Raw genomic sequence first — 23,535 nt, 5'->3', positions numbered from 1 at the left:
TCTGACACGGGTACTAAGGTGTCAGCAGGACTGTGCCATTGCGACTGAACCCATCGAGATTGAACGTGAACCGTATGAATCCGTTTTGGAGTTAACACAAAGGACCCGAACAGAACCACCACTTCCAGACTTCCCAGTAACGCCGTGCGTAACGTGAACCCTCGTAGAGCTGGCGAGATGCAGCTTTCCCGCTGGTGCGCACCGATCTGGCACGCCTGGACCCTGGTCCATGTTGGGGGACACATTGCCACCTTGGAGTTTATATGAGGATGACTTTGACTGTTTGAATGTAAGTGATGTTTGAAAATACAAAGACAAGGAGAATGTGAAAAATGTATATTTGTTATGTTTTTATGTCATCCATGTCTCATTCATATTTGTGGTGTTTTTACGCGCTGTAATGCAACACAGTTATATATGTTTTATTATTATTATTTAGAACTATACTGAAGAAAAAGGACAAATCAACCTGCCCATTTTGGACCCAAGTCACCACTTGGGTAGGTAGTGGTTTTAGAGAGAGGCCATGTCGAGTGGAGCGCCTCTCAAGTACAAGCTTCTGACACAGACTGCAGTTCTCTAATTATCTGAGTCTCATCTAGTCGTTTTAGATGTTACCTTTGATTTTAATGTATCAAATGATCCTGTCCACTAAGTGAACTCTGGATTGTGTAACTGGGATGTTCTGCAGTCATTAGTGTGAAGCATTTAAAATCATTCATTACTGGATGTATTAGCAGCCAGATTAGTTTTTGATAGTCCCTCAACCTTTGCTCTGTAACACACACACACAGAAACACACACACAGAAACACACGCACAGAAACACACGCACTTGGTGTAACTGAGTTTCTACCTGTTTGCAAAGTTTGCCAGTAAAGGTCATTTTGATACGGAAGCCCGAAAAGGACATGATTAAATACATTTTATTTTCTTAGTTTTTTTTCTACCAATGTATTTTTAATCGTTATCTCAAGATGACAAGCTTTGTTTTCTGGAAATAATGAGAAAAACAAGTTGAGAAAACTGATCAAATTAAATGTATGATAATGTTAATAATGACCTTTTAGGGGTTCTGGGCGTAACATTAAAGGAGCACATTTATACATCTGGTAACCAAGTAACATAAGGTAACAGGAAAGGCCTGTTATCAGTTTCTTTAACTGATTAGTTTAGTTTTTTTCACAAACAATATTTAGAAAACTTTGCCTTTGTAAAGAATAAAAAGACATTATATTATGAGACATTTATCTTATGGCCCTGTCACACCTTGACGATTTAGCCAGTGTTTTCCTGATGTATCAAAATGCCTCTAAAACACTGACATATGCTAAATAATAAGGATGTTTTTTTCAATTTTGGGCGTAAACATATCATATTCATAGCTTATACCCAACTATAGTCCACTCATGTAATAACGCCGACTAAGTGTATAAAAAGGCTGCTGCTTCTTAATGACGATGTATACGTGTTGAAATGAGATGCTCTTCAGGTGTGTGTTATTAAAAACTCTGCAGTCTCTCTTTGTAAGAACATGATGAGCCGTGGAGAGTGTCAGAGGAGTGAAACCAGCAGGAACACAGCCTCTGCTCTTTACAACAAGTTACACTTATTGACTGCAGTGCTTTCAGAAACATCACATTTTGAACTTCATTGAATTCAACAGCAGAAGCTTTATCGTTGAACACCAGCAGACTCTGACATGCTGGCTTCAGCTTCTATTTCAGAGGCTCTGCTGTTTGACACTGAGTGAGGGCTCCAAGGCTTCACACACTCACACACACACATGCAGACACACAGCTCTACGTGTGTGAACGTGTGTCAACCATCGCAGAACGCACCTACAACTTATGACCACGTATACCAGTGTGCTTCAGCGTGCTCTTAACTTATACAAAACTTACCTTGAACTTATGAGACGTACGCCAGAGTACTCACCAATCTTTTTATACGCCGGCATCAGCTGGTTAAATCGTCACAGTGTGACAGGGACATTACAATTTCAAGAGCAAAAATCCAAATAATGAGCTTTCATTCTCTAGATAAAATTAGATAACTGATCACATTAAGTTTTTTTATTTTAATTTTTTAAAGTTATATATTTGAGCATTTTGGCCTTTATCTGATAGGACAGCTGAAGAGAGACAGGAAATGTGGGGAGTAGAGAGTGGGGGAGACATGCAGGAAATGGTCGAGGCTTGAATCAAACCTCCGACCTCTGGGATGAGGACTATAGCCTCTGCATATGGAGTGCACGCTTGGACCGCTAGGCCAACAGCGCCCCAAATGATCCCATTATCATGAGAAAAAGAAGTTAAGATCTCAAGATAACAAGCCTTGTTTTCTCAAGATCGACTCAATTAACTTTTTATCTCGGAAAAAGGCAGAATATAAAATGTATTATGATGTCCTTATAGGGCTTCTGTATTCTGAGGATTTGAGCTCTGCCACCACAAACTGTCATGAAATCACACCACATGTTTTATTCATATTTCTGGTCGGATTTATTTCTGCAATAATGATTGCAGATGGCCAGACCTGCCAATGTGGGACTCACTGATAATTAGAGCTGCCAAACTAACCTGTGAAATGTAAGGAAACTTATATTATAGCATCTGGAATATTTGCACCCAATATAAAGCGGTAATATTATGATACTGCAGTCGGCCTCTGAATGACCTGCTCAAGAGTGCACTGTAAACTGGAACAAGTTGAATTGACTTAAAATGTTTGTGGTAACTGATTACATCAGAGTATTTAAATAGCGGAAATACAATTAAATGAAATTATAAAATAATATTTTAGTTTACTCAATTGTTTTCTTTCTTTTCAAGTTTCCCTAACTCCAATTTATTAGTTACATTCTTTATCATTTTAATTCATACATACTAGATGAAACTGAGTCCATGTCATGGTTTGGTTAGTTTAGTTTAGTTCTTGTGTTTCTTGCCTTGGGTCCTCCCCGTGTTTATTCTGTATCAGTTATCCTTTGTCTCTATTGTGTGTTTAGTGATCCACGTCTCTTGTTGTGTTTCTTAGTCTAGTCTTGTGTTTCCTGTTTTATTTTGTAGTTCTGAATCCTTGTGTCTCCAGTTTAGTTTGACTTCCTGTCCTTGTGTGTTTCCCTCCTTTAGTGATTCCCCTCATTAGTCTCACCTGTGTCCTGTGTTCTCACCTGTGTTGATCACTCTGTGTATTTAGTTCCTCATTAAGGCTGATTTATACTTCTGCGTCTCCCCTACGCAGCAGGGGCTGACGCGGACATGAGCACCACATACTTGTGCGTCGGTGTGTCTGTGTCGTGGAGCAATTCTCCACCGAAACACTAGAGGGCAGTGTGGTCTCTCTGATAGCCGGTCGCCTGCTTCCGGCCCCTCTACGATCTCTGTTTCCTTTTCCACAGAGATTCAGAGCGTGTTCTGTTAATCTACAGCTGATACATGTTGCTGTTTATCATACAGACATGATTACATGAAGAATAGAGAGGAGGAGATGAAATACTGAGCCGATGTGTGGCCGATGTCCGGGATCCCAGAAGTGCTGTAAATGCGGGATACAATGCCGCAGAGTGGACCAATCACAGGGCTTGCAGTCCGCGTCGATGGAGGTGCACAACAGCTACATGTGTAGACCTCTGCGTAGGTACGAGAGCTTCACGGACCCCCAGTGTACGCTACGCCGTCGATTCGACAGAAGTATAAATCAGCCTTTAGTCTCGCCTGTGTCCTGTGTCCTCACCTGTGTTGATGACTCTGTGTATTTAGTTCCTCATTAGTCTCACCTGTGTCCTCACCTGTGTTGATGACTCTGTGTATTTAGTTCCTCATTAGTCTCACCTGTGTCCTGTGTCCTCACCTGTGTTGATGACTCTGTGTATTTAGTTCCTCATTAGTCTCACCTGTGTCCTGTGTCCTCACCTGTGTTGATGACTCTGTGTATTTAGTTCCTCATTAGTCTCACCTGTGTCCTGTGTCCTCACCTGTGTTGATGACTCTGTGTATTTAGTTCCTCATTAGTCTCACCTGTTCCTGTGTTCACACCTGTGTTGATGACTCTGTGTATTTAGTCCCTCATTAGTCTCACCTGTGTCCTGTGTCCTCACCTGTGTTGATGACTCTGTGTATTTAGTTCCTCATTAGTCTCACTTGTGTCCTGTGTTCACACCTGTGTTGATGACTCTGTGTATTTAGTCCCTCATTAGTCTCACCTGTGTCCTGTGTTCTCACCTGTGTTGATGACTCTGTGTATTTAGTTCCTCTGGTTCCCCTGTCCCTTGTTGGATCATTGTTGGTCTTCCCTGTACCGGTACAGCGGTTTGGCGTTGTCTTTCCTCGTTACTTGCCGCTTTGTGAAGCACATCCATTGTGGTTTTTCAAGTGTGTGAAGACTTGCATTGTTAAGTTGATGACGTCATACTCAGCATCCCTCTGTACACTCAAAAGTTGTTATTTGGACCTGGATATTAACTCAATAAATTGATCCACATATAATTAAAACAACATTAATCGTTCAGATAACTCAATAATTCATTGTTGGTTCAACTCAATAGCTGGTTTTGAGTGCTGTACCCTTAATGGATATGAGTTAGAAGTACTGTTCAGGTTTCAGCAAATCAAGCGGGGACAGGTTGATCTGCAAATTGTGCACATCAGTTCCCTGATACACTAATGCAGCATCGTGCAGGGATAGGAGAACCACCAGACCTCCTTTTTTTAAAGAGGGATGGCCATTAGACAAAAAGTATTGGTCAAACCCTGACACATCACATGGTGAAGCTGGTTTCAGACCAGTGACATAATGATGTGACGATTGTTGATGACGTTTATTTTAACAAATGGACAAATGAAGTTCAAACTTCGGATCAATCTTGCTGTTTTGACTTTTCTACTTAGGTGTTTGCATTCATGGACAGTTTTCTCTGCACAAAATGAAGTTTAAGAGTGGCCCAGTTTGTCCTCATGAACTTTAAATCCAGAGAAAAGGGAAAAGAGGAGTTGACTGTTGCCCTCAGTGAGCCGGCTCCAGGAGAGGATTGAGTGATCCTGCCACAGAGCTGCACAAGCTGTTTGTCACCCAGATCAATTGAATAAACATTTGCCGTCAGTGGCGCAGTGCCCTTGTTGTTCTCCTAGTCAGGCATATTTTTTTGCATGTATGCAGGCATGGGAAACACACACACACACACACACACACACACACACACACACACACACACACACACACACACGCACATGTATGCTCAGTCCTGACCCATACAGAGGTCATGGTAACGTGGAGGATCCAAAGCTTGAACTGAGTTAGTTAGTTAGACAAGAACGCAGGACTCTGAATACTGAATAACTAGAAATCTTACATTTGAGCAAACTGATGAGTTTTTGTTGAGATAACTTATCATTCATATGTAGTGTAACATCCTGAAGTGGACATTATTCGGCTGTCATTGTGTTTGGGCTTGTTGATCATCAGCTGATAGGCTCCCATTGTAGTTGGGAGGGCAAGGTGAGGGGCGGTGAGTAGCAGAGAGATGTGAAAATGGAGGAGCATGTGAGAGTTGTCGGTGCAATGAATGGGAAATTTACATTTCAAAAATGCCCCGATGGCACTATTGATAAAGGTAGAGTGATATGCCTTCTTTGTATGAAGGAGTTACCATCGAAGCAGCTCAAGTTTAGCCCACCACGTCAACACAAAGCACCCAACATGGTTGTCTGTTTCATCAACATAAGTACAACATGTAGCTTCTATTATATTAATTCATGTTTAGGGGTTAAATATTTTTAAATCATGTAGTTTTAACACGACATGCAAAATCCTTAAAACTACAAGATTGCTTTATGTCAACACAACCTAAGGGTTTAGGTAGGAATCCCATCTGCAATACCTCTCCAGAGCAGAAGGTGGCAGTAACCTGCGACAGGCCCTATTCATCAGCCAAGGTAGCTGCAACACCTCTCCAGAGCAGAAGGTGGCAGTAATGTGCGACAGGCCCTATTCATCAACCAAGATAGCTGCAATACCTCTCCAGAGCAGAACGTGGCAGTAACGTGTGACAGGCCCTATTCATCAGCCAAGGTAGCTGCAATACCTCTCCAGAGCAGAAGGTGGCAGTAACGTGCGACAGGCCCTATTCATCAGCCAAGGTAGCTGCAATACCTCTCCAGAGCAGAAGGTGGCAGTAACGTGCGACAGGCCCTATTCATCAGCCAAGGTAGCTGCAATACCTCTCCAGAGCAGAAGGTGGCAGTAACGTGTGACAGGCCCTATTCATCAGCCAAGGTAGCTGCAATACCTCTCCAGAGCAGAAGGTGGCAGTAATGTGTGACAGGCCCTATTCATCAGCCAAGGTAGCTGCAATACCTCTCCAGAGCAGAAGGTGGTGGTAACGTGTGACAGGCCCTATTCATCAGCCAAGGTAGCTGCAATACCTCTCCAGAGCAGAAGGTGGCAGTAATGTGTGACAGGCCCTATTCATCAGCCAAGGTAGCTGCAATACCTCTCCAGAGCAGAAGGTGACAGTAACGTGCGACAGGCCCTATTCATCAGCCAAGGTAGCTGCAAAGCTCTCCAGATCAGAAGGTGGCAGTAACGTGCAAAATCTACGGTGGAGAAATGTCTTAACCAGTAAACACTTATTTTAAAGGCTACCAAGTCAAGATCCATATTTTCTGTTTGTCATTGTTTGACTTCTCTGGAGAATAGAGTTCTACTCCAACAAACCCTGTCTGTTTTGTGGTCTTTTTCCAAACTTGACACCAACTGGGGGTAAACTAAGTCGGCACGTTTAAACTGCTAAATGTAAACATTCTTGATATGTCAAAAATGTCTTATTTTCTCAATAATTACTATTATAGAGTTTATTTTCACATGATAAAAAGGTTTGCCTTACAGTTCAAATCAAGCATGGTGGTGCAGTGGGTAGCGCTGTTGTCTCAAAGTTAGAAGGTTCTGGGTTTGAGTCAGGTCCCTTTCTGTGTGGAGTTTGCATGTTCTCTTTGTGCATGCATGGGTTCTCTCCGGGTACTCCGGCTTCCTCGCACAGTCCAAAAACATGCTCACCAGGTTAATTGGTCTCTCTAAATTGCCTGTAGGTGTGTGTGTGTGTGTGTGTGTGTGTGTGTGTGTGTGTGTGTGTGTGTGTGTGTGTGTGTGTGTGTGAATAGTTCTCTTCCTTCCGCCTGAAGTCAGCTCCCTGTAACCCCGAATGGAATAAGTGGTCCAGATAATGGATGGATGGATTGGTCTTACTTTAGTTTTGTTCACTCAGCATGATTCATTAGTGTTATTGTACCATTCAAAATGAAGTCAGACCCCAACATTGCAAATAAGTAATGGTAACATCAATACTTGATGTTCACTCAACATATTTACAATTAGTTGGTTCAACATTTAGTTGTGTCTCTCTAAATGAAAGCATTTTAATTAGGTGGAAATTCTTTCCATGTTTCATTACGTTCACCCAACAGATGATTTCTTTGAGTGCAGTGAAGACGTTAGCAATTTAGCGAGCCACAGCAAAGCTCTACGCCAAACTAAACTCAAGGAGAACACCCCGCGTCTGAGCAGGTCTGTGACCGACAGGCTGACGAATGGTCTTGCCAAGTGGTTAGCGATGAACTGCAGGCCGATGAACATAGTGGAAGACGAGGGGTTAACAGAGGTGCTGCAAACTGCGTCCAATGACCCATCATACGAGCCCAGATCACAGCACCGTGACTGATGGGTCTGTTTTATTTATTTGATATTATATGAAGCAGAGGAAAAGCAATAAGTTCACTGTTCAATACTTGTATTGCTCAGAAGTGTTCTGACTGTTTTTTTGATGTGTTAACTTACAGCACTTTATATGGACCTGATGTTTTATTTTATTTAGATTTTATAATTATTTGGAGATTGACAAAAGAACACAGCACTTTGGACAAGTCTCAAATACAGCAGATTGTAAATGGCAAGGACTGCATCTGTTCAAGTCTGTTAAAAACAATGAATTACTTTATAAAGCCATTTTTTTGTTATGTATCAATCTTTTGATCTGCCACCATAATGTAATGAATTTAAATAAAAATACCTCACGTTGAGGGCTTTTCTCAGCAATTTTTAGGTGAGATTAAAAAAGAGATGAATTAGATCAATTAATTAAAGATCATAATTAATTAATCTCTCCATTTTTTAAATCTCTTGACAGCACTAAGTGTAACTTCAAGTTTTGAGTTCTACATACTAAGAAGTGAAAGTTATGCTAACGTATTATTGTTTGTTCATAAATGTCCCTTTGTTACTGCAGGTTACTGCACCATTTCCCACGTGCAAGGTAGCTAGCTAATGTTCAAGGCGGCTAACTATTGGTAATGACCATGCCTTATTAAACTAACTAAACAAATTAAAGTGACAGTAACCAGTAATCAACTCACCATCAATTAAACAACTGTAAAGCTAGAGTTTCAATACAATACTCAAACAAAACACTCACCTTTAGGGCGATCAAATCCACTCAGGACAGGAGAGATGGCACCACATGTGTGGAATTGAAAGTGTGGATGAAGACCCCTGTAGATTTGAGTTGGAGACCCCATCTTTGCCTGAAGCAGACTCATATAATTTAGCCGAGCCTCAAACCCATAATTTCAAGTTTTGCCAACCTAACTTATGAAATGAGACCAACTTTACACAACACACTTAATACAGGTAGTTGAGATAACTACTTTGATGTAGTTTGAAACAAAATGGAACTTTTTTTGTTTAATTAACCAAAAAAAAAAACATTTTCAGGCCAACAATTTGAAGTTTTCATTTTTACAGTGTATTTTTGGGATTTGTCTACACCTCCTAGTTTTTGAGTTTTGTCTCTGCTGTTATTTTTCAAAGTGTGGAGAAAATGTAAAAATGTCTCTGTCTACTGAACGCTCGCTGCACGGGACAACATTTGAGGAAAGAACAGAAGAACTTTATATTTAACATATTTAGAGTATATGAATGGACCCTACATTTATTACCATGGATTTTCTGCTCCATCATAATTAGTCCAAGGACAAAGTCTTGTTTTTTCTCTCACTGTGGTCTCTTTCTCTCCACAGATGCATCTTGCTCTTGGTCTTCTGTCAGCAGCGGAGATATGATATTTGTTGTTCCACATTGAAGGACATTCTCAGTCATCCTATTTCCCAATCCTCTCAATCCCAGAGCTCAGAGTACTTCACTTTAACGTGTATAATTTAAAACTTCTTCACACTTATTGAACTCCTGTATGAATCAACATTCGCCCCTAAGGCCATCTTAACACTTAGAGACCCTAAAACCATCGAAGCGATCATGGCCTTGGATCAGTGGTCTTTCCTCCTAACGCCCCCCAACGTCTCCTACCCCGAGCCTCTCCTGGATGACGGCTTCACCAAGGAGAATGAGTCAGACCTGGGCCTCAATATCACAGAGACCAGGGAGCGTCACCAGGACAAGACCAGCTCCGTCGTCATCACCCTCATCTACTTCGCCGTCTGTGCAGTGGGGCTGTGCGGCAACACCTTGGTGATCTATGTCATCTTGCGCTACGCCAAAATGAAGACGGTGACCAACATCTACATCCTGAACCTGGCAGTGGCAGACGTTCTGTGCATGATGAGCCTGCCGTTCATCGCCCTGCAGCTGGCGCTGGTGCGCTGGCCTTTTGGAGAGGTGCTGTGCAGGATCATCATGACTGTGGGTAGGTATACAACAGAGTGCAGCAGCGGTCTTACCGATCCTGGTTTGTAAAGTTAAGAACTAGTTTCATGTTAGTTTGTCCATATAAGGAGTCTGAAAATGTTGGCATTTTTGCTTTTTCACTTTATTTCCTAGAAGCTAGATCTGAGCATTAATCCACATTTACTTCTATAACACTACAGCTCTTTAACAAGGCGTTTATCGACCAGAGGAACTTTACCCCTGAACTACGTGTGTTTCAAACCGAAGGACCCAGGGTCTAAATGTAGTTCAGCGGTAGATAATTTCCCCCCTAAAAATCCCCTGCTAGGTGGGTAGTACTTTTCAAAGGTCCCTGGACCTTCAGGGGGCGGGGCCTGCAATGCTGAACGTGTCTGATTGATAGATTAACCGCAGTGTTTTTATTCCTCCCTCCGTCCACAATAACATCACACACATCTGTGATTCACTTGATTTCTCTTTCTTTCATTAGTTTTTATTTGTTCTATCTTTTTTGTATGTGTGTGTACTTTTCAAAAGAAGAAGCTGTGATTCTCTTGATTTAGCAGCTTGTAACAGTAGTCTTCTCTCAGCCCACCGTGAATGCGTCTCTCCTCCCGGTGTTCCGGTTTTAAAAGTGACCCTGTAAACTGGAGACCTTCAGCTGAACGTGTCAGTGTTTGTGGAGTTTACACAGCTGTTGAAACACAGAGGGAGTTCCTGGGAATGCAAACTAGTTTAGTTTTTATTAAGATTTCAAAAATATCCTCATCAGATATTTAATGATCGTCTAAAGACGTTTATGAGGGATGCATCCGGCTGAAAGTCTCCAGTTAACAGGGTCGCTCAACTCAACTCAACTCAACTTAATTTATAAAGCACTTTAAGAACAACAGCAGTCGGACACAAAGTGCTGTACAGAAACATAATGGATAAAAACAAACGATAAAATCATAAAATCAATAAGAACAATAAGATAAATTAAAGTTAAACAATAAAAAATAAAAAATAAAAAGGCACTGAAACAAGAGCAGGGTCTCATGCTGAGTCGAAAGCCAGGGAATAAAAATGGGTTTTAAGACGAGTTTTAAAAGTGGACAGTGAGGGGGCTTGTCTGACGGCTAAAGGAAGATCGTTCCACAGTTTGGGAGCAGCGACAGAAAAAGCCCTATCCCCCCTGAGCTTCAGCTTGGACCTCGGTACCTCCAGGAGCAGCTGATCAGCTGACCTGAGGCACCGAGCAGGGGCGTAGAGATGGATCAGCTCAGAGAGGTAGGGCGGGGCGAGACCATTTAAAGATTTAAAAACAAATAAAAGAATCTTAAAATGGACTCTAAAATGCACAGGCAACCAGTGGAGGGAGGCTAAAATGGGCGTTATGTGCTCCCTCTTACGTGCTCCAGTTAAGAGGCGAGCGGCTGCATTCTGGACCAACTGGAGACGTGCGAGGGAGGACTGACTGATTCCTAAATAAAGTGCATTGCAGTAATCCAGCCGGGATGTGACAAAGGCATGGATTACTGTTTCAAAGTGCTGTCATGCAAGGAAAGGCTTCACCTTTGCCAGCTGCCTAATGTGAAAAAAACTGGACTTTACTACAGAGCTGACCTGCTGATCCATCTTAAAATCACTGTCAAGCTTAAAACCCAAGTTTGAGACTTTCGACTTAAAACAGACGGCCAAAGGGCCCAGATCAAAACACCAGCTTTTTGAGTTCAAAAGGATTTTAAAGGCGTGTTGAAACGTCTTTGCTACTCGCGCTTATCTCCTCTCACGTGTTGATTCAGTGAATCCATCTGTGATGAAATATAGCACCATCTAAAACAACACCAGCTGAGTCTCTTCATGCTAACAGGCTAACTGTTGTGTTGCTCATAATGATACCTGCCTGTCCGTCTGCTTCTATGGTGTCATCTGTGATGAATGGCATTCCTCTTTGTTTTACTGCCCTCTACTGGTCTGGTGGTGTAGTGCATTTACTTTTTTTTTCTCCATACGTCACTGGCCTGATTTGCACAATCTACCCGGGACTTCAGCCCGCGGTCGAAAAGCAGACAACAATGGGGGCACAGGAACCTTTTAGTTCAGGGTAAAGTAGTTCTGGGGGCTAAAAGACCCCGCAACAACTATTGGTCCAAATGCACCTTTAGCAGGAGTCAATGGCAGAGGCCTGATTCAACAAACTACATTAGAAAGTCTTACATATATTCATGTCACTGAATCATCATACATCAGTGTTATTTACCTGGGTGCTTCATCTTCAGGTGTCTTTAGTTTTGTTTCTTCCTGTCTTGTATTCACAAAGATCTCCATCCTCCTCAGGAACCACACACTCAGTCTTGTGTTTAGCATTGATATGTCCCAGGTTGTCTCTTTTTCTGGTCTCTGAGTTTACAGGCCGCTGGTTGCAATGTGCCACTCATTTTAAAAGTTGCAAGCTGGCACCAACAGCTTTGTTAGGCTTTTGATGAGATAGCTAACTGATATTTTCAGACTATTAAACAGATTTTTTACCAACATTCTCCAGGCAAAAATCATCTGATCACAATGAAAAAGATGCATGGTGGTGGTGAGAGTTTGCACTGGCACAATTGTTGCTGATAAATGTTTGGTTATAACGGAGAAGAAGCAGTAAAGCCGCTGGTTGTCTGCCTATACACAGTCAACTGTTTCATTTAGTCTCGTTGTTACTCATCAGGACATGATGAACAGATTTTACCACAATCCTCATTGTAAGATGATTTACTATTTACATCATTGTTTGTATTTATTAATGATAATCAATCAATCAATCAATCAATCAATCAATCTTTATTTATATATCACCACATCCCAACATTTGTTCTCAGACTCTTTCCAAACAGAGCAGGTCTAGACCGTACTCTATGTTCTATTATTAACAAAGACCCAACATCAAGACAGGATAAGATCCAGTCCCATCTTACAGACAGGACTCAGTCTGATCTCATCTTAATCCACCATGAGCAGAGCACTTTGCAGCATTTAGCAAGTTACAGTGGCAAGGACAAACTTCCTTTAACAGGCAGAAACCTCCAGCAGGACCACACTCATGTTAGACACACATCTGCTGAGACCGTGTTGGAGAGAGGGATAGAGGGAGGTGAAGAGAGAGAGAGAGATGATAGAAGATAGATGATGGAACCTACAAGACAAGGGAGCTCAGGGACTCCAGAAAGGTCTATGGTTAGTAACTTTAATGGGAGAGGAAGAGTTAAAGTAAGAGACAGGCAGAGAGAGGAGAGAGACATCAATGAAGGGGTGTGTGATATGAAAGATAAATCATGATTTTATCACAAATCTTTCATTTAGATTATTCAGACTATTTTAAAGCCATTATTTATTAGGATCAAAGATCATTTCAGACAGGATATTGTTCCAACACTGTTTTCATTTAGTTAAACAATTTAGAAAACTTGTGCCAAGTAAAATTAACATCAAACATAAAAATATTGACATGCATAACTTCAACTTCTTTTAGTCATAGTCTTTTTCTTTTCTTAACTCAAAATGAGAAACAACTTAAACACACATTAAAGTAAGGAGCACACTTGCTGGAGGATCATGTCCTTTACAAGATAACACATTACTGCTTCAGTTCCATCTTTCCAGCACTGACTTGTTTCCTCATACAGAGTGTCCTTATCAAACGCCTGTGTCAAAGCTGTTTGTTTTGTGTGTGTGGATGGAGGCTTGACACCGGTCTCCTTGCCTTTTGACTCTCTGCATCCTGTTTGGGGTGCTGTCTCTTCAGGTGGTTGAATAAGGTTAGTTGTGTTTCCATCCGAGGTGCGGACCTTCTCGGTGCAAACTTTGTAAATAACAGTTGTTTGTGTTGTGTTGCTTTGGGAAAATCCAAACCAGTTCCATATTACTGAGGTAGAGTTTCTTTAAGGGACTAACTCCTCACTTTGGCTTTCATTAGCAGCCATGCTTTCTATCATGTAGTTGGGGCAAAAGGGGAGGGGGGATAAACAAACCAAGACACTGCCTACAACTCGCTCTGATTGGTCCGTCCCTGTCTGTAGGGCTGAAGCACTGATTCGGCAGAGAGAAAAAAAGCTTTGGATGTGGCTGTGCATGGGCACACAGACTTAAAGCACAGACACGGCACAGCAAGAGATAGAATGTGAACTACAGACAGTTCTATGATCTCTGTGCTTTGGCAGATCGTCGTCACATTCTAATCCTTCACGATCTAACATCGTCATATCGCACGCCCCTACATCAATGAACACTTACATTAAACAATTTTATTGACACTATCCTGTACGGCATTTTGTAATTTCCGTTACTGTATTTTCTTTTCTTGTCTCTTCAACAACCCCACTTCCAAACAAGTATAGACGCAAATACAGAAATAATTTGATCATTTAAGCCCATACTTAATTGAAAGTAGCACAATGACAACAACAGAGGATTTGTCCAACAGGTCAGGGTCTCCTTTGTCGTATTCTTAGTGTCATGATGCTCCAAATGTTTCCATTGGGGTTCAAGTCAGGACTGCAGGCAGGCCAGTTCAGCACCTGGACTCTTCTACTACAGAGCCATGCAGTTGTAATACGTGCAGGATGTTGTTTATCATTGTCTTGCTGAAATATGTAAGGTCTTCCTGAAGATGTCATTGTGTGGATGGCAGCATATGTTGCTCCTAAACCTGTATTTATTGTTCAGCATTATGGAGCCTTCACAGATGTGTAAGCAACCCATGCTACCAGTGCTGACACTATACAGGAGAGAGGGAGAGAAGAGTAAGCAGAGGAAGGGGTGGTTGAGGTAGCTTTACACCACTAACTAGCTGAGTATTTATTTTAAGTCTGATAAACTTTCTTTAAATCAGTATCCCTGACAGCAGCACAAGTCCTGTGAAGCTGGAAGTCCTAATACGGTCCCGCTGAGACAGCACAGACCATCCAGAGGCCAAACACACCACACAGACTTAAACTGTGAACTGATAACAAGCCACAAGCCGGGTGGTCCCTCTCCTCTTCAGAGCGGAGGACACAGCGTCCATGATTTCCAAAAAGAATGTCAGATTTTGATTCATCAGACCACAGTACAGTTTTAGACTTCCCCTCAGTCCATCTTAAACAGGCTCAAGTCCAGAGAAGTCTCTGACATTCAGGTTTACTAATGGTTTTCATTCGTGGTTCAATTTCAGCCTGCATGTGTGGATCATAGACTGTATAAAATATGGATGTAGGATCTGTGACGTCACCCATCTGTTTCTGAAAAGCTGTTTGAGGCCAATCGTCGGCGGGAGCCATATTGCTGCTGTCGAGCGATTGTGATGTAAAGAGGCGGAGTTTGAGCCTCCTAGCCAACAGCTACAGTGTTGGCTAGGAGGCAGCTGTGCCTCTCATTTGAAGACTGGTAATCTCAATATCTTCGAAATTGATGCGTTAGAAAAAAATTCACCCCCCTCACAGTGAGAGGACATCGAGAAATGAGCTATCCAGCCTACACTCATCTTTTGTACCAGGCTGTAAACATGTTTATTAATGCTGCAAAGATCAGCTTTTTCCCATTCATGTGTATGTGACTTCTGGTACTTCCAGAGCCAGCCTCAAGCGGATCCTCCATGAACTGCAGCTTTTAACACTTCCACATTGGACTCATATTTTTAGACCGGACGTTGCCGCTTGGTGTGGCATAAACCAGGGTTTATGTTAGCCGTTATTTACCAGCTATTAGCCGGTTTCAAGTGCATTTAGAGATATTGTCGGCCAAAATGTCCGGTGGAAAAAATACCAAATATAAATAACCATATTACTCATAATGTAAGCTGAGGGTTTTTCCCCATAAACTGCACGTGAAAAAGTGGACTAGTCTTACATTAGGAGTCTACACTGTTACATACCAACATTCGTTCATAACCGTGCCGTGAAGCAGCAGATTTTTTTTTAGTGTCACCCAAATGCCACACATGACGTTTACTGATTGACAGCGGCACAGAGAAAACAGTCAGACCTGAATGATCAAAAACATCAGGAGAACGCTTCAACACTGATGACAGACGCGTGTAACCACAGCTCCTACTTTGACAAGTTTACAGAAAGTTATGATCATATTTATGAAGAGTTTAATCAAGTTTAGCCTCCCAACATGATGAGATATGAATATCCATAGCGCTTAAAGGGGAGAGATAGCGTGCACGTGGATTATTCTCTTCTGCGCAGTGTGCACAGGACATTACCAAACATTCACCCGTTACTTGCACGCGGAATCCGGAGCAGAGTTCGGAGCGGAGTCCGGTGCAGAGCTGGTGCAGAGAGGCACGCAGGACACTGGACAGACATGGCAGGTCACACCTGTTGGCCCCAGACTAGAGGAGGCTCAGGTTAGAGTAAAAGTTTGGGGCTCAAGGGATGAAAGACAGAGGATGCTCTGCTACCTTCATCTTAACTTCAGAAGTTAGACTAAAATAAATAAACTCACCATGCTGCTGTCATACGGCCCTATCTAACAGCTACTGGACATTTTAAAGTGGAGCGTTTTCTTATCACTGAGTGCATAATTTCATTGTGAATCAATCAAACCACCTTAAAGGTCAAAATGATAACTGACCAGTGTTCGTTCTAATCCTCTTTCTTGCATGACATAAACTGTAGGGCTCATTAGATCATGAAGCGCTGTATAATGTCCACGTGAATGTAAACTGTAGAATGCAAACTGCCCTTTAAGAAAAAGTGCTGGTCCGATACGCTACGATGCAGTTCCCCACTCTTTCTCAATGCTGCAGGTTGGCATCGGTGCACTGAGTCCCGTTGCTTGATCATATTATTTATTAATTGATTTATTTCAAATTTTGAATGTGATTTTCTGGCTCACCATGTCAGTGTTTTCAGTGTTTTATTGCTGGTAAATGTAAGCTATTCAGCAGATAGGGCTTTCAGAGTGGATGTCCGACAGTTGTTCTATTCGGCTGGAATTCTGGAATGTCACCGGCCAAACCGTCCAACACAAAAAAAAGTCTACCTTAAACTCTGGATGCAACACTGAGGTGTGTTCACAGACAATGTTTTTTGGAAGTGTTGTAGAGCTCATGCAGTGACTTCCACTACAGAGTCATGTCTGTTTTTAATGCAGTGACTTCCACTACAGAGTCATGTCTGTTTTTAATGCAGTGATTTCCACTATAGAGTCATGTCTGTTTTTAATGCAGTGATTTCCACTACAGAGTCATGTCTGTTTTTAATGCAGTGATTTCCACTATAGAGTCATGTTTGCTTTTAATGCAGTGACTTCCACTACAGAGTCATGTCTGTTTTTAATGCAGTGACTTCCACTACAGTCATGTCTGTTTTTAATGCAGTGACTTCCACTACAGAGTCATGTCTGTTTTTAATGCAGTGATTTCCACTATAGAGTCATGTTTGCTTTTAATGCAGTGACTTCCACTACAGAGTCATGTCTGTTTTTAATGCAGTGACTTCCACTACAGAGTCATGTCTGTTTATAATGCAGTGACTTCCACTACAGAGTCATGTCTGTTTATAATGCAGTGACTTCCACTACAGAGTCATGTCTGTTTTTAATGCAGTGACTTCCACTACAGAGTCATGTCTGTTTATAATGCAGTGACTTCCACTACAGAGTCATGTCTGTTTTTAATGCAGTGACTTCCACTACAGAGTCATGTCTGTTTTTAATGCTGTGACTTCCACTACAGAGTCATGTCTGTTTTTAATGCAGTGACTTCCACTACAGAGTCATGTCTGTTTTTAATGCAGTGACTTCCACTACAGAGTCATGTCTGTTTTTAATGCAGTGACTTCCACTACAGAGTCATGTCTGTTTATAAAAATCAAACCAACAAGAAACAGCTAAATGAAAGTGAATGGATGTTTTCATCATAAAGCTGTTCTCAGTATTTCCTGTAGCCTAATAATAAAAACACAGATACCTGTGTACCAGATATCATTCAGACTTTCTTTCCTCCTATGCGTTTTGTTTGTTAATGTTATTATTACACACCCTCACCATACCTTTCTCTTCCGTCTTCCTTCCAGACTCTCTCAATCAGTTCACCAGCATCTTCAGTCTCATGGTGATGAGCATTGATCGGTACCTGGCTGTGGTCCACCCTATTAAATCCACTAAATGGCGGAAGCCTCTCATAGCCAAGCTAATCAGCCTGACAGTGTGGGGCGTGTCGCTGTTAGTCATCCTGCCAACTATGATCTTCAGTGGCCTGGACAAGGTGCCGGTCTGTGGGATCTTGTGGCCAGAGCCCCAGGACGTCTACTACAAAGCCTTCATATTCTACACCTTCCTGGTTGGATTCTTTCTGCCTCTGACGGTGATCTGTCTGTGCTACCTGCTCATTATAGTCAAGGTAAGAGCTCGCCTCAGTCTGCTTTAACATGCTGGTTTGTCTCAGAGCTGTACATTTCACTTACCCCCAATTTACACAGGATGCGCTGCGTTATGTTAAGCCTGCGCAGCATGTTTGCTCCGTCTGACGGCGTGCGCCCTGCTACACAGAACATGCGTTTGGAGCGTAGATCATCTTAAAGTCCTGTTACCTTCTGACACAGTGATCATCTTAAAGTCCTGTTACCTTCTGACACAGTGATCATCTTAAAGTCCTGTTACCTTCTGACACAGTGATCATCTTAAAGTCCTGTTACCTTCTGACACAGTGATCATCTTAAAGTCCTGTTACCTTCTGACACAGTGATCATCTTAAAGTCCTGTTACCTTCTGACACAGTGATCATCTTAAAGTCCTGTTACCTTCTAACACAGTGATCATCTTAAAGTCCTGTTACCTTCTGACACAGTGATCATCTTAAAGTCCTGTTACCTTCTGACACAGTGATCTTATCTTAAAGTCCTGTTACCTTCTGACACAGTGATCGATGAGTATTCATGATCTATATTATCTTTAAACGGTCTGAAGTCTGTATATGGTGTTTTATTTTGAAATTGATGGATGTTGGATGCGATCCTCATGCCTGACTTCCTGTCCAGGTCATTCTTTCTGTTCAGATTGATGCCGGCTGGGCGCGGGCTCCATCTAAAATAGACTGGAGCTGAGACACGCCGTGGCACTCCCTGCGTGAACATGAGCACTGACTAGAATGGGAATGTAGCTGCGACATGTGCGGTTCTGACGTAAAGGGACAGTGCGCATCCTGTAAAAATTGGGGGTTAGAAGTGTATATGTTCTGCATAGATGACAAGAATACTATCTGGTTTCAGACCCAGGGGGGCCCCATTGTCCCTCTTCCACGCAAGTGACTGGTCTGTATTGAAGCCTCCTCATGTGGGCTCTGTGAATTGCCTATAGTCTGGACCCCTTTGCCTTGAGAGACAACATAGCTCCGCATGCAGCCTCACAGAGACACACAAACCCCTGTCACCGTGTTACGGCCAAATTCCACCAGATCTGCGTCCGGCCCATCTCTGATCCGTCACAGCACCGGATCTGATATGTTTCTATTCTAGTCAATGTGTTAACTTCCACTGGATCCGCTCCATTGCCAGACGGTCTCTGATCCGTTGCGTTCCTGCTCCGTGCTCTCTCGTCCATCAACACCCACCGGTTGTGTTTTCAGAACGCAGCACGGAGCAGGACCTCTGGACAGCTGGAGTCATGTGACTGAGGTTTCCCCGCAGTAATCACTGAATCAAGGATTCTCCTCCTCCTCTCCTCATCCATGTTGTCTTTCTGGTCCTCTGAAAACCTCTGACCTGTTGACTCCAGGCCTGGCTCCGCTCATCATAGAATAGAATAGATAGAATAGAATAGAATAGAATAGCATAGAATAGAATAGAATAGAATAGAATAGAATAGAATGTACTTTATGTACATTATGTAAAATGATAAAAATCACATAAATCAAGTAGTTCAGGTGTCTGTCAGCTCATCTCCCATTGGTTAGAGAGTTGTGAAGCCTAATGGCTGCAGGGATGAATGGTTTTCTGTATCTCTCAGTCCTGCAGCGCAGAGAGATGAGCCGTCCACTGCTGCTGTCTCTCTGGTCCACAAAGAAGTTGTGAAGTGGATGATCTTTGTAATTTAGAATGACGGTTTGTTGTTGTAGTTAAGTGAAATACGATCTGGTGATAACAGAGAGTGTTTTATTCTGAAAATTAACCGGATGTTTTCATTTTGTTTTGGTGAAACCTGACTTCCTGTCCTGCTCCATCTGCTCTGTTGAGATTGATGCGTCGTGCTCCGGCATCCGGCAAAAATAGAATTTGGCAGTGAGACTTGGAGGGGCTGATCCTCATCCCAGATGCTTCCCACTCACCTGCAAACCGTCCCAGTGCAGGATGGAGGCAGTGGCGGAGCCAGGGGGTGGCCATGAAAAACGAATTGGCCACCCATGTGGCCACCCTGAAATTCTTAAACATGATTGGCTATTTGCCATGTCAGAGGCATTGTGTTGTTGTGTTTCATCAAGCTGCAGTGACAGGAGTTTCTGTGGATTTGAATATTGTTTTTGTTGATGCTTTAACTTTGGACAATCATCTTCATTTTGAGTCCTTAAAGAGTTCAGTTCAGCAGATTTAAGTTTTGACACTCTGTCGAGTTACATTTTTAATGTTAACGTTAGAAATATACAAAAATGTAACATTTTTAAAATGATTTTATAAAAAGAAGTTAAAGTAGATGTGATTATGGGAGGTAACCCTACGAGGTTTGGGGTAAGCCCCTAATGTTTTCCCCTCCTGGCAAAACCTTCAACAGTCAGTACCCCAGTTTGGCCACCCAGGTCAAAACTGTCTGCCTCAGCCACTGGCTGGAGGTCACCCCTGGGTGAAGCCAATAGGCCTTTTTTATCCATGTTCAAAATAGATCTCCTAACCCGACTCTATGAAAAAGAAAAGTGAAAACATGTTTTGAGATGTGTCTCTGTTTCACAATGAGAAACAAGCTGATTACATTACTACTTATTTATTTTCCAGCACATCTCATTATTACTGTTTCTTTGACAGGTGAAGTCTTCTGGCCTGCGAGTAGGTTCCACCAAGCGCAAGCATTCAGAGCGCAAGGTGACCCGGATGGTTTCCATCGTGGTGGTGGTGTTCGTCCTCTGCTGGCTGCCTTTCTACCTTTTCAACGTTACCTCGGTCACCAGCTCCATTGACGCCACCTCTGCCGTGAAGAGCACCTTCGACTTTGTGGTGGTGCTGGGCTACACCAACAGCTGCGCCAACCCCATCCTGTACGCCTTCCTGTCGGATAACTTCAAGAAGAGCTTTCAGAACGTCCTGTCCCTGAAGAAGGTGGCGGGTCTGGATGAGATCGAGCGCAGTGACAGCAGGGCGGACAGGAGCAGGATGGTGAATGATGCAGCCGTCACCAACGCCAACCTGGAGACTCACAATGCTGCCTTGCTGAACGGGGAGCTACAGACCAGCATCTGACTGTGACCCCCGTCACAGACAGCAGTGATGCTGAGGGCTTTGATTTGGCCCTGGTGACCCATGTTACATGTGTGGAGTCAGAGGCATGATGTAACAGCTGCTGCTCATGAACGCTGACACGTGAACAAAGTCCAATCCATCAAGAGTGTTTTCAAAGGTTAGGCAAGGTACACTGATATTTAAGTTATTGAGCCAGCTTGAACTTGTGAGTCCAAGAAAAATCTCTGTAGTGATGTTGAAATCAAATAAATACCTAAACATGTTCATGCTGTTCTGCTTGAGGTTTTTATGGAGTTGTTAAAAGTGGTGCAGCTTTGTTTGGTCTCGTGCAGCATGGCTCTGCTCTCATCGACTTCTGAAAAACAGATATTCTTCTTCTCTTTCTCCAACAGACATCTCTGCAGAGGATTGATCATAAACTCTATCATGAAATACAGATTATTGATCAAGTGACTGTTCAAGCAGCTCAATTTGAAACTCTTGGTGTTGTGTCAGCCTCGTGGTTGAGTTCTGTGTATATCTCTGTGTCCTGACTAAACGCTGTATAACTATGATTGTTGATTCTATGATAAACTGTGATGAATCAAAGACGCCTCTGACATGGACTTCAGTATAGTTCTAGTCTTCTAAATGTTTGCACCGTTTGTAAAGAGCTCTCTGTAACGTGTAATGTGCTTTAAAGATGTTTTACTGAGTCTCTTTTATAAACGTGGTTTCCACCTTTGGCTGCACGTTTGTTTGAAGTGTCAGAACAAAGCACACAAAGACAAAGCCTGAGCAATCATACTGTGTGTATAAGCTGTATAAGCAATGTATATCACTGAAGTTCAACATGTGTTTGTTTTATTTTCTGCTGTTCCATAAAGTTGAGATTTTTGGACGGTCAGTGCATCTTCTGAGACACATTGGTTAGCATCTTGGATCACACTTAAGGCTGTTTTATTTAAGACTCTTTCTGGTCTAAACCACTCTATGTCAAACTATGACATAGAGTGAAGCCAGAAGAAACCAATCAGTTATCTAAATTAGTAGCTTGTCTAAAAGACATAAAGACCTGGATGACCAGAAATGTCTTACTGCTAAACTCAGAAAAAACTGAAGTGATTGTTATTGGCCCCAAACACCTCAGAGAGACTTTTTCTAATAATATAAGTACCTTAGACGGCATTAGTCTGGCATCCAGCACCTCGGCTAGGAATCTAGGAGTCCAATTTGATCAAGATTTATCCTTCAACTCTCAAATTCAGCAAATCTCAAGGTCAGCTTATTTTCACTTGCGCAATATTTCTAAAATTAGACACTTCCTATCTCAGAGCGACGCAGAAAAACTAGTCCATGCATTTGTTACCTCCAGGTTAGATTACTGTAACACCCTCTTATCAGGCTGCCCCAATAAGTCTCTAAAGATTCTTCAGCTAGTTCAAAACGCTGCAGCTGGAGTATTGACTAGAACTAGGAAGAGGGAGCATATTTCTCCAGTGTTAGCTTCTCTACACTGGCTCCCAATAAAATGTAGAATAGAATTAAAATCCTTCTTTTAACCTACAAAGCCCTTAAAAATCAGGCACCCTCGTATCTTAAAGAGCTCATAGTGCCCTATTACCCCTCTAGAACTCTACGCTCCCAACATGCAGGCCTGCTGGTCGTACCTAAAATCTCTAAAAGTAGTATGGGAGGTAGAACCTTCAGTTATCAGGCCCCTCTCCTTTGGAATCATCTACCAGTCAGGGTCCGGGAGGCAGACACCCTCTCCACTTTTAAGAGTAGACTTAAAACTTTCCTTTTTGATAAAGCTTATAGTTAGAGCTGGATCAGGCTTGGACCAGCTTTTGTCATGCTGCTATAGGCTCAGACTGCCGGGGGAACTGGCACACTGACACACTGGGATCCTAGCTCACCCCCTTCCCCCCAACCCCCTCATCACTTACTTTAACTCTGCCTGTCCCATTAAAGTTACTAACCATAGACCTTTCTGGAGTCCCTGAGCTCCCTTGTCTCGTAGGTTCCTCTGAGCTGCCGTAGACGTCCTCCTGCTGTGGACGTTCCAGACTCCAGCTGATATCTCTTACTCCCCTCTATCTGTCTTTCCAGACCCAACTCGGTCGAGGCATGATGTGTGTCTAACATGAGTCTGGTTCTGCCTGAGGTTTCTGCCTGTTAAAGGGAGTTTTTCCTCTCCACTGTAACTAGCTAAATACTGGGAGGTGCAATGCTCATGGTGGATTAAGGTGGGGTCAGACTGAGTCTTACCCTGTCTTGGTGTTGGGTCTCTGTTCATAATTTGACAAAGAGTGGTCTAGACCTCCTATGTTTGTAAAAGCGTCTTGAGATAACGTTTGTTGTGATTTGGCGCTATACAAATAAAGATTGATTGATTGATTGATTGAACAGAGACCCAACACCAAGACAGGATAAGACTCAGTCTGACCCCACCTTAATCCACCATGAGCATTGCACCTCACAGT

The 23,535-nt window shown here is 42.5% G+C and overlaps 1 protein-coding gene across 2 annotated transcripts; it reads left to right on the top strand.

The window, feature by feature from the left end:
- Positions 1-21,956, top strand: LOC117830195 (somatostatin receptor type 2-like). Of its 2 annotated transcripts, XM_034708209.1 has the most exons (4): positions 1-289; positions 9,071-9,693; positions 17,702-18,027; positions 20,639-21,070. In XM_034708209.1, exons 2-4 carry the CDS (start codon positions 9,306-9,308, stop codon positions 21,068-21,070), a joined length of 1,146 nt encoding a protein of 381 aa, XP_034564100.1. In that variant the 5' UTR covers positions 1-289; positions 9,071-9,305. The 2 variants fall into 2 exon arrangements, with proteins under 2 accessions (XP_034564100.1, XP_034564101.1); XM_034708210.1 differs by lacking the exon at positions 1-289 and having other exon boundaries at positions 9,306-9,693; positions 20,639-21,956.
- Positions 21,957-23,535: the final 1,579 nt, after the last annotated feature.

This window comes from Notolabrus celidotus, chromosome 18 (genome assembly GCF_009762535.1).
Source record: "Notolabrus celidotus isolate fNotCel1 chromosome 18, fNotCel1.pri, whole genome shotgun sequence".
NCBI classification, from domain to species: Eukaryota; Metazoa; Chordata; class Actinopteri; order Labriformes; family Labridae; genus Notolabrus; species Notolabrus celidotus.
Note: the sequence above shows the minus strand (reverse complement) of the source record. Positions and strands in the feature narration are given on the sequence as shown.